Source organism: Triticum urartu, chromosome 1, assembly GCF_003073215.2.
Source record: "Triticum urartu cultivar G1812 chromosome 1, Tu2.1, whole genome shotgun sequence".
Lineage (NCBI taxonomy): Eukaryota > Viridiplantae > Streptophyta > Magnoliopsida > Poales > Poaceae > Triticum > Triticum urartu.
The window spans coordinates 552,726,703-552,737,877 of record NC_053022.1 but is presented as its reverse complement, the minus strand read 5'-3'; the positions used below and the strand labels follow the sequence as shown (position 1 = coordinate 552,737,877).

The following is an 11,175-nucleotide window of genomic DNA, read 5'->3' as shown; positions in this document are numbered from 1 at the left end:
ACGCACACTAGGTGCAAAATCGAGATAAGCTCACGTCGCGCAATCGGGGCGTGCGGATAAGAGAAGTCACCCATCTCAATTGGACATGCCCGTAATTTTAACTTTTACCGGTAGTGATTTCATAGGTCTCAGACTTTTCTAACAATGCTATTTTCTCCAAACTTTTTTCTGACAGGAATTTTCCTTCAAACTTCCTTCCAATATCAGTGGTAATTACCATGGATCACCTTTTCTGAAAAGAGAAAAACCTCAGTGCGGAAAGGGTAAAAAAAGCCGGCGTCGGCATCGCGTGATGCACCGCTAGAAAAACGACCTACGCGGGCGTGTTATCGTTGGTGTGTTGTCTTGTACACGACGCCAAGTCAAGCCGGGGAATAAAACCGGCCGGGCGCGTCCCGCGAAAAGGACCCGCCTTTGCTCCTGCTCGCCCCATAAATCACGCCGCCCCGCCGAAGACCCACCCAAAAGACTCGTCCAGCTCCCGACTTTCCAAGATGGCCATCGCCGAGACGGCAGCGGTGGCGGCGACGCCGACGACGACGTCGGAGACGGCGCCCATGTCCCCGGCCTCGGCGAAGGCCGGGGCGGCGGCGATCGCCCCGGCCACGCGGCGCGGGTGGCTGCGCCGGCTCGTGCCGCGGGAGTACCTGCCCCGGAGCCGGCGGTGGAAGACCCGCGCCAGTGCCACTGGTGCTGCCGAGGCCGCGGGCGAGGGCGGGGCGGCGGGGCCGTCGTCGTACCGGAGGCTGGCGTCGTCGCTGTCGCGGTCGTTCCGGTGGAAGCGCATGCCGGCGCTCCCGTCCCTCAGCCTGCGCGCCGGCTCGGCGTCGGCGGCGCTGGACGAGGTGGCCTTCCGCGTCATGTACGTCGTGGAGGCCGTCGTGCTCGGCCTCGCGCTCTCCTGCTTCTTCCTCTGCTGCGGCTGCCACATCTAGCCTGCCACCAGCCATGTATTCTCTGTTAGTACTACTGTTTGTTAGTTGCTCTCGGTTCTTTGGTTAGTAATTTTTTCGTTTTGATCGATCGACTACTCTACTCTGCTGTAAATTTTCCACCGTGATGAAAATCCATGGAAAAATTCCCAATCTGCTCAATATGATTTTCCTCGTTGGGGATGAACGGATGATGGTGCGAATTGTGATGCAATTTTAAATTTATGGAGCCGGGAGTTGTTTATTACAAGGTCTGTCGCTGTCTCGTGCAAATGCAACGACGACAACAAAAAAAATCCAGCTTTGGGTTGTTGGGGATTGGGAGTGAAGGAGGACTGGAAGAAGAAGAGGTCATGGCCATGGAGGAGGCGACAGCGACGGCGTTTGGCTTCCCGGCGGAGGTGCGGCCGGGGGCCACGCGGGTGGGGTGGATCGGCATCGGCGTCATGGGCGGCGCCATGGCCGCGCGCCTCCTCGCCGCCGGGTTCGCGATGACCGCCTACGCGCGCACGCCGGCCAAGGCGGGGGCCCTGGTCGCCGCCGGAGCGCGCCTCGCGGACTCGCCGGCCTCCGTGGCCGCGGCCTCCGACGTGGTCTTCACCATGGTCGGCAACCCCGGGGACGTCCGCTCCGTGGTCCTGGACGCAGCCTCGGGCGCCCTCGCGGGCCTCCGCCCCGGCGGCGTCCTCGTGGACTGCACGAGCTCGTCCCCCTCCCTCGCGCGCGAGGTCGCCGCGGCCGCGCGCGCCGCCGGCTGCCACGCCGTCGACTGCCCCGTCTCCGGCGGCGACGTCGGCGCCCGCGACGGCACGCTCGCCCTCCTCGCCGGCGGGGACGAGGCCGTGGTGGCCTGGCTCGCCCCGCTCTTCGCGCACCTCGGCCGGCCGACCTACATGGGCCCGCCAGGCAGCGGGCAGAGCAGCAAGATCGCGAACCAGATCGCGGTGGCCGGCGCCGTGGTCGGCCTCGGCGAGTCCCTGGCCTTCGCCGGAGCCGCCGGGCTCGACGAGCGGCTGTTCCTCGGCGCGGTGTCCAAGGGCGCCGCGGGGTCGCGCGTGATGGACATCTTCGGGGAGCGCGCGCTGAGCCGCGACTTCTCGTCCGGGGGATCCGTGCGGTACATCATCAAGGACCTCGGCATGGCGCTGGAGGTCGGCGACGGCCAGGAGGAGGAGGAGGCCAACGTGCTGCCAGGGTCGGCGCTGTACCGGCAGATGTTCTCGGCCATGGCGGCCAACGGCGACGGCGAGCTGTGCCTGCAGGGACTGATCACCGTCGTCGAGCGCCTGAACGGCATAATGCGCAAGTAAGGCAAGACCGCAAGGCAGGTGTTCGTCAAAATGCGGCAGCCGGATATGAATCTCATGGTCATGTACTATTATTAGTTCAGACAAAATTCGATCTCTATGGCATGTTTTTAAGCAACAATTCGTTAATCCTATCATGGATGATAACGTTATCGTGCTTTTCTCGCTGATTTGTGGATGTTATTTTTGCTGCTTCCTTCTTGATGTAACATTAGTGGTTCAGTTATTTTTGCCAAGTGTGGTATTCAGATGATATGGTAGTAGTAATCTGAGAGCCAAGGAGCAATTTGCAAAGACTGAAAAATACGAAGGGCCTCTTGCTCAATTCCAGGTGTCTGTCAGGTATTTGCACCGTGGAAGATAGCATATCTACTCCGGAGCCCTTCTCTGTGCAGTGTACTGCTTCAGTCTCCTTATCTCTTTCACTCCCACAAACCTTCAGCAGCAACAATGGCAGCACCGGGCTCCCTAGGACTTCTCCAGGCGCCGTCCTTCGCCGCGGCCAAGTGCCGTCCGGTGACGGCCACGAGCCGGGGAGGGCCACGAGCTGTGTTCACCGTCCGCGCCTCGGCGGCTTCCACTGCCACCAAGGACGCCGTGCTCAGGCCCTTCCGCGAGAACAGGGCTCTCAAGGTCTCACTCTCTCCATCTTGACACCTTCCGTGCAGTAATAAATTTCCATTGCTTTGATGGACTCTGATGATAGATGTAGTAGTGTGTTATATCTGTCACTAGTTCTGATAGATGCAGTAGTGTGTTCCCTTCAGACTGGATGGATGGTGCAAGTCCAGAAGTCATCTCTGGGTTGAAGCGTGGAGCAATAAACATTTCATTGCTTTGATATGATGGAATGTGCCTGCTGGACTCTAATGATAGTGATTGGTCTTTTGCACCCGCAGATCATTTCGGGGCTTCAGAACTTCGACAGGTCCAATGTTGCGTCTGTCGTCACGGCTGCAGATAAGGTCTGGATGCTGTTTGGTGCATTCATTTCGCATGCTCTGTTTTCTTTACAGTTTAGCTCTTGCAGAGGGATGAAATGTTAACCTATGAACTTTATCTGGGATGGAATAACATAATGATGTTGAGTTTGCTGGTGATGTGCTCTGGAGTTGATAATATTGCCAGCTTAGGTCACTGCTGAGCTTGTCAATCCAGAAGTCTGCAAGTAGAAGCTAGCGTTTGATTAGTACCTAAGCCTCGTCGTTTATCTGGTCAGAAGAATCAGAACCAGCACATAGTATCCTTCACATAGCAGTACATCAATTGTGAATTCTGTTTTGGAGAAGTTGTTGTCAATGCAAGTTTTTTGAATAGTTTTGATTGCTTACCACATGTGTCACATGGTAATGCAAGTTAATTAGCCGCAGCGACAAAGTATCCTCTTCAGATTCAGTCCACGTCAGGGAAATCAGTATCCAGGAAGCAACTGTTTTTATTAGTATTCAGGAAGCAACTGTTGTTATCATCCCACTCTGATACTCTTTTCCAACTAATAAATTTTCTAATAAGTAAGTAAAACTTTATATGAACCTTTTAAAAAAACTTATGATAACAAGCGGAATTCAGTACAAGTGCCTCTATTTTGTATTGAAATGTATTCAGGAGGCCAACGCCATGGTTTATCTTGCTTTGGATATAAAAATGATCCACTTATCCAAATATAACAGTTATGTCACGAGGCTATTATCTTAATAATCTTGTTGCTGACCTGCATATATCACAGAAATACTTAAAAGACTACTCATTATCACAAGCTTGTCATCTTGTTTAATGATTGCAGGGAGGTGCTACCCATGTTGATATAGCATGTGACCAGGACTTGGTAAAGCTGGCGCTTGAGCTTACTAACCTCCCGGTGGGTTAACCATTGACAGAGTCATAAGAAATCGTGAACTGTAGTTCCTTTACCCAATTGTAGAGTTAACGTATGCTAACTGCATTATGGGAATTGCATCTTTGCAGATATGTGTATCGTCTGTGGATCCTTCAGCATTCCAATCTGCGGTAGAAGCTGGTGCTCAAATGGTCAGTCTCTAACTTTGAATGGCACCTGGGCAACGTGGTTCAACTGCATTTTATTTACTCTGCTAGCCACTGGCCTTCACAAACTTCTCTCATGCAGATTGAGATTGGAAACTACGACTCCTTTTACGATGCAGGCATTGAATTCTCATCTGAGCAAGTAAAAGTTTCAGCTTATAGATATTTAAAGTTATCGATTTTTGCTATTGGTTCATCTGTTTACTGAGATAAACCATCATTTCTATGTGGAAACTTAGATCCTCGTTTGATCAATTTCAGATACTGAACCTGACAAGGGAGACAAGGAAGATACTTCCAGACATCACATTGTCAGTAACAGTTCCCCACACTCTGAGCCTTCCGGATCAGGTATATCATCCTCTGTCATACATTCAGTTACTAGGTTTCTTGAAATGACAGTTAACAAGTGCATTTATCTGGAATCCTTTTGTGCAAAATTACAGATGAGACTTGCAGAGCTACTTGAAGAGGAAAGCGCTGATATCATCCAGACTGAAGGCGGGAAGTGTTCTAGTCCAACAAAGCCTGGTGTTCTTGGACTAATAGAAAAGGTAGCGCAAAAATGCTAAATATAAGTATAGAACACGCACTATCAAGCACCGTTATTTTTTTGTTTCCCTAATTCATAACTGATGTTCAACGAATTGTAGGCAACACCAACATTGGCAGCTGCATACTCCATCTCTAGGGCCGTCAGCATACCGGTGATGTGCGCATCGGGGCTAAGTTCAGTGACTGCACCAATGGCAGTAACCGCAGGAGCTGCTGGCGTGGTATGTGTACCTTGTGTCTCAAACTTCTGCGGAATGATGAGCAATCAGTGAGATAGTGTGATGTGAACTCTGTGACAGTAAATAAACCAACACTGATCCAGAACATTTTTGGACCATTACACATTACATCTGCTAGCTCTCATGACTTCTTCGTGTTGTATCTGAAATATACCTTTTTCCTGCTTGTTGGAACATGTGAGAGTTTATTCATTCACAGGAGCTGATCATCTTCTCCACACTGTGGCTGCAGGGAGTTGGCTCTGCGATTAACAAGCTCAATGATGTCGTGGCAATGATTGCCGAGGTGAGGAGCATTGCGGAGGCTCTGGGGACGAAGGCTTCGAGGAATGTGTCCGAGGACCTGAGAAGAGTTCACAATTAGTATTACTATTCTAGGTCGACACGGCTTTTCTCTGGACAAACTCGAGAATTCAGTAAGGAATCAGGAGATGCAGTTCCAACAGTTTAGCATTTCTCCTGTCTGCTAGCCTTTGTGCAGATCTAGAGAAGATTGCCTGAAAGAGCTAAGATAACTAAATCGGTTTACGCCTTCCTCTTTATTTATTTATCATATTATATCTATAGAATTGGAAGATATTCTTGCTGGTGATATGACCAGACAGTGATAAAGCTACTTTGAATATCAAGCTAGCAGGGGTCCTATCCATCACCAGGCGGTCAAGTTCGGGTTGTTCTTATCGATCCATTTCATCACCAATAACATGCCAAGCGTCCAACTGATGTCTACGATTGTGTTTACTAAGTTGTACTAGAGCTGCGACAATTAATTTGGATCGGAGAGAGTATCTTATTTGCCTCTAGAACATAAAACAAAGGTTGCCTTCACATGGTCGTTAGCCAAGTTTTCACATTCATCAAATATTACAGTTGCTGATATATGCTCCTCCTCCATTGTTCATAGTTTCAATCACCTCCATGCAACCTGCCTAGAAGCAAACTCAGTTGCATACCAGCATAAGGGCTAAATAACTTCCGTGCAAAAAGAGCATAAGTTTCTCCTATATCAACATCGTATACCTGATCAAGAAATTTACTCGACGCGCCAGTGAAATTGCCTCTCGAGTCTTTGGTTACATTCCCACGCCCCCCTACATGGTATCCGCATCAAAGGATGCATCAACGAGACCTTCACTTTGTCAACAGGTGGTGACATCCAACCATGGTGCTTCACTGTTGATTTTTCTTTTGTGAAAAAATAATGAAAATTACATTTAGAGTCGTAGACTACCTAGCGCTGCCGTCATCGCCCCTTCCTCATCGGAGCCGGGCAAAACTTGTTGAAATAGACAGTCAGGAAGTTGTCGTGCTAGGTCCTCATGCCGCCGACGAATAGAAGCGTAGATCAGAAGGATCCAACCTGTAGACAACATCAACATAGGCAAACTAAGACTAAATTTTCTGTTGATTTGTTAGTATAAGCTTTTTCATAGTTTGCTGCTAGAGCGGCAATGGTCAATGCATTTATTGTCAATGTTTTAACCAAATTTGCTTCTACATTTGGGGTTGATATTTAATGCTCCATGACCAGATGTTCGACTCAGCTTCCACCCATGATGATGCTCCCACTCGGTATAATATGCTGATCGAGAGAGACTTTTTGTATTGCCTTGCCACAAAATATTCAAAATTCTCATTGATTCGAGTTTCAATGTGTGGTCTATCGCAATTGGCCAAAAAAGATCTTAAATCAACTCCTCACCCCATTTACTAGATTGTGGGTTGATCAAATCATTAACACGAGTGATGTTAATGATCGATTGTTCATCTTGTAGCACCGTTGGGTTTCTAATTATTGCTATGTGCATCATCTAATGCAGAGGCCCTCCTTTTCAAGAAAAACGATGGGTACCCACAATTTTAGTTTTTAAGCCATCTTGTACTCTACATATGCTCCGCTTTTTGAAAGTCTGAACTCCCACCATGGTACTCTGCCGAGTGAAGGACGAGTCCTTCAAATGAGGTGCAAAAGATCCTCAATCGGATAATAGCTTGCTTTTAACCCTCTGGCACAAAGTGAGACAGGATATGAAATCAATCTACATGCTTCGTTTTCGTAACATCGCAAGATTGAAGTAGTGTATATCTCTACATTTCATTGCACCCTTCTTCTTTGGTACACACATCTTCATCCAAGCAAACCAATGCATTCTCTTTTGATTTTCCTTGTCACCCCAACAAAAATGTGACATCAAATCAGTAATTCCCTTACATATATTTTTGGGGATTTTGAAGATTGACACCACATATGAAGGGATAGCTTGTGCCAGCGCATTGAGAAGCACCTCTTTTCCACTTAAATACAACCTTTTTCTCTACATCCATTGATTATTTTGCAAACTCTCTCCACTAATTGAAGTAGTCAAACCTTTCAGCCCCATTTGACCTAATGTAGCGCAATAATCATCAAGGATTGTACAGGGAGATGTTGCATTTTGCACATGCGCTTTCATTAGCATAAGAGAATCATCTGCAAATAGCAAATTGGAAATTTGAGGGCCTCCCGACATACCTTGACACAATAGTGTTTTCTTGTATCTCCAGCATAAGTGAACGAACTTGCTAAACCTTCAGCAAAAAGAATAAAAAAGGTAGGGGGATTATGGGTCTCTTGTCATAGTTCCCTACTAGGTTTGATGGTATGCATCTCTTGCGAATTAACTTTGAGTTGGTACTCAACTGTGGTAACACATGAGATTATCATCTTCACCCATTATGCCGCAAAACCTAGTCTCGGCATGATTTTCTCCAAAAAAGGAAACCATTTGCATGGTCATCAGCTTTATGCATATCCAAGATAACGACACATAACTCATTCTTTCCATCTATTTACTTATTAATCGTGTGAAAGCTTTCATATTCATGTCTTGCATTGTCTGTGATTAGCCATCTCGACACAAATGCACTTTGTGTTGGACTCATAATCTTTGGCAATAACATTTTCATTCTTGACACCAACATTTTACGTATAATCTTACAGACGACATTGCATAATCTTATCAGTCATAATCGCAATACCTTTTGTGGTGATTGTACCATTGGAATCATCCTTATCACTGTTGTTCCACCCTTCCGATAACACACCAAAATTTCCCTATGTTGGTATCTGCTCCACTAAATCACCTCTAACATTGTCAAAAGTCGTTCAAAAAATATTGCATGCAACCTTCCATCCTTGTACTTTTAAATCACGGAATATGTGATGTAAGTAATGTAATTGTTCAATCCTATAGGATTCAAGAGGACACAACATTACAACCCTATTTTTTTCTTTCAGATCCTCTGTCTTATGAATCCCACAGATCAAAAGTCCCCATCCCCTAGGTCTAGTTGAGGGTATAAATACCAAATTCCCATTCAATCCTTTCCTTAGAACTACTATATGACTTTATTGCTTCATTGATTGAAGTATAATCGACCTTTATTGTTTTTCTTCATTTCAGTTTTAAATCTGATGTTCATTATTGTTTTGATGAGTTGCACATTCAATACTTCTTAACACAACAAAGATGGAGTTTAGTTTAGGACTAGTCTCATAGATTGTGAGAGCTATTACTTCATCGCTAGAGGGATCGTTCCATGCCTTGGGAAAGTATTGTTTTGCTAATTGATATGTCGATATAATTGTAAGCAACAACATATGAACATGAGAACCATCCTTGAGTGAGCAAGCGCTAAACTGATGACATATATCGTACATAATAAACCCTCTCATTGCTTTATGTCTCTCTCTCTCTCAACTTTGTACTATCATGACATGTGAAAACATCGTGGCCACTTTGTTTCGTACTAGTCTATAGTCCAAGAGCACAACAAGATTAGAGCTAGGAATGAAACCATACCCCCTTCCACTCCATTAATTTTCCTTCGATGAATTAGCACATGATCTTCTTTTTCATTAATAATGGGGAAACAAAACATATATACATAGGTTAAAGCACAGAAAAAAGAAAACTACTAGGACGGACACAAATGTCCCTACTCTCACATAGCTAACTACTCTGTCGCCTCCAACATGATACATAATCCATCACTCATTATTATACTCACTACCATGGGGGCGCTCATCGATTTCCCTTCAATAGTTTTGCAAGTTTGTTCCCTCCATATGTTTTAGACGATGTATGTTGCCAGGGGAAACTTTCTTTTCTTGATGTCTTCTCCTAATCTGGCATTGATCTTCTTCCACCTTGTCTTGACCAAATCTGAGTCGATCATTGATCACGACGCCCACGGGTGTTGTACCGCAAAATCGTGCCAAACTTTCTTTGTGTATGGGCATACTAACAAATGTGAACCCCCTTCCAAGACCTTATCACATAGGAGGGGGGGGGTAAATTCTGGACAACTTCAATTAAGTTAAGAATGTGATAAATGATGCTTACTCCCAAAAGAAGCCTCTTATGTTCCTAATATTTGATACTATGGGGGCCTTTGACTAAATTCAATGAGACTATTTGCTTGAGGTTCTTCAGGGTTTTGGCTTTGGACAGAGCTCTTCCAAGATATGAACTTTGTTCATTGCTTCTTCCTCTTATAGGGTGCTCCTTAATGGAACTTTGAGGATGCCTTCTGTCCATAGAAGAGGGTTGCGACAAGGCTACCTTTATGGAAGGAGAAGCTGGACTAAGAGACACGCATATGCAATTTAAGTGGAGGGCTAGTGGGTAGATGGAGAATTACCTTTTTCGAAACATTGTGAGATTAGATGGGCTATCTGGAAATAGATGATCGGATACTTGATCGGGTGAGCATGCTATGTTATTGTAAAGCTATCCTTGTGACCTTTTCGATCGATCCAAGTAACTCAACGCCAATGGCGGAGCTTGAGCAAAATATAAGAGGGGCCAAGACTTGGAGGTGTACAAAATTAGTTGGGAAGGAGGGGCTAATCCCTAGTTCAAACACTATTTAGGTCAAAATCTAGCATGCTCTTCAATGAATGAAAAAGATTAAGGGGGAGGGGCATGGCCCATGTTGGTCTACACTAAGCTCCACCACGACTCAACGCAATCTGCAAACACAATTGTTTCCAAATAGTTGCTAGACATGCACATGTTTAAACTAGCGGGAACATCAACCTTCACGGATCTAAGAATTTTCGCATAAAATTTAAGCTAATAGTGTTGGTATATAGGAACAAATAGTCATCCACAATTTATTTCTTTTCATGCCATTTTGTAAAGAAAATTACCATCATAGCTAGCTTTATTGGAACACTTAAAGGGTCCACCTAGAAACTTAACAAACTGTTAAGGGCTCATTCTAGTTACAAGAATTCGGATTAAAACAACTTAGCCATTTCATGTGTTGCTTCATTTTCTTCCCCAAGACAATGCATGAACTCCACCTTCCAAGACAATCCAACTAATTCCACACAAACCGTTACTGCCTCATGATACGTCTCCAACGTATCTATAATTTTTGATTGTTCCATGCTATATTATATTCTATTTTGGACATTATTGGGCTTTATTATACACTTTCATATTATTTTTGGGACTAACCTATTAACCGAAGGCCCAGCCCAAAATTACTGTTTTTTTCTATTTTAGGGTTTCGCAGAAAAAGAATATCAAACGAAGTCCAAACGGAATGAAACCTTCGGGAACGTGATTTTCGGAACGAACATGATCAGAGGACTTGGACCCTACGTCAAGCAATCAACGATGAAGGGGGCGCGCCTACCCCCCCAGACGCGCCCTCCACCCTCGTGGGCCCTCTGTTGCTCCACTGACGTACTCCTTCCTCCTATATATACATACGTACCCCCAAACTACCAGATACGAAGCCAAAACCCTAATTCCACCACCGTAACTTTCTATATCCATGAGATCCCATCTTGGGGCCTTTTCCGGAGCTCCGCCGGAGGGGGCATCGATCACGGAGGGCTTTTACATCAACACCATAGCCCTTCCGATGAAGTCTGAGTAGTTTACTTCAGACCTACGGGTCCATAGTTATTAGCTAGATGGCTTCTTCTCTCTTTTTGGATCTCAATACAAAGTTCTCCCCCTCTCTTGTGGAGATCTATTCGATGTAATCTTCTTTTGCGGTGTGTTTGTTGAGACCGATGAATTGTGGGTTTATGATCAAGTT

General features: G+C 45.9%; 1 protein-coding gene across 1 annotated transcript; it reads left to right on the top strand.

Annotated features, from left to right (window-relative positions):
* Positions 1-454: 454 nt before the first annotated feature.
* LOC125529233 lies at positions 455-5,701 on the top strand. Its single transcript, XM_048693647.1, has 12 exons — positions 455-843; positions 1,152-1,183; positions 1,850-2,238; positions 2,635-2,872; positions 3,139-3,204; positions 4,023-4,097; positions 4,205-4,267; positions 4,365-4,424; positions 4,544-4,633; positions 4,729-4,836; positions 4,936-5,058; positions 5,309-5,701. Exons 1-12 carry the CDS (start codon positions 495-497, stop codon positions 5,438-5,440), a joined length of 1,725 nt encoding a protein of 574 aa, XP_048549604.1. The 5' UTR covers positions 455-494; the 3' UTR covers positions 5,441-5,701.
* Positions 5,702-11,175: the final 5,474 nt, after the last annotated feature.

Excerpts from the sequence above, each read along its gene's own strand:
- LOC125529233 (XM_048693647.1), top strand. The coding sequence starts at position 495 with ATGGCCATCGCCGAGACGGCAGCGGTGGCGGCGACGCCGACGACGACG. Across the intron at positions 1,184-1,849 it reads CGGGAGTTGTTTATTACAAG|AGCAGCAAGATCGCGAACCA; the intron begins GTCTGTCGCTGT and ends GGCAGCGGGCAG. Across the intron at positions 4,268-4,364 it reads TAGAAGCTGGTGCTCAAATG|ATTGAGATTGGAAACTACGA; the intron begins GTCAGTCTCTAA and ends TCTCTCATGCAG.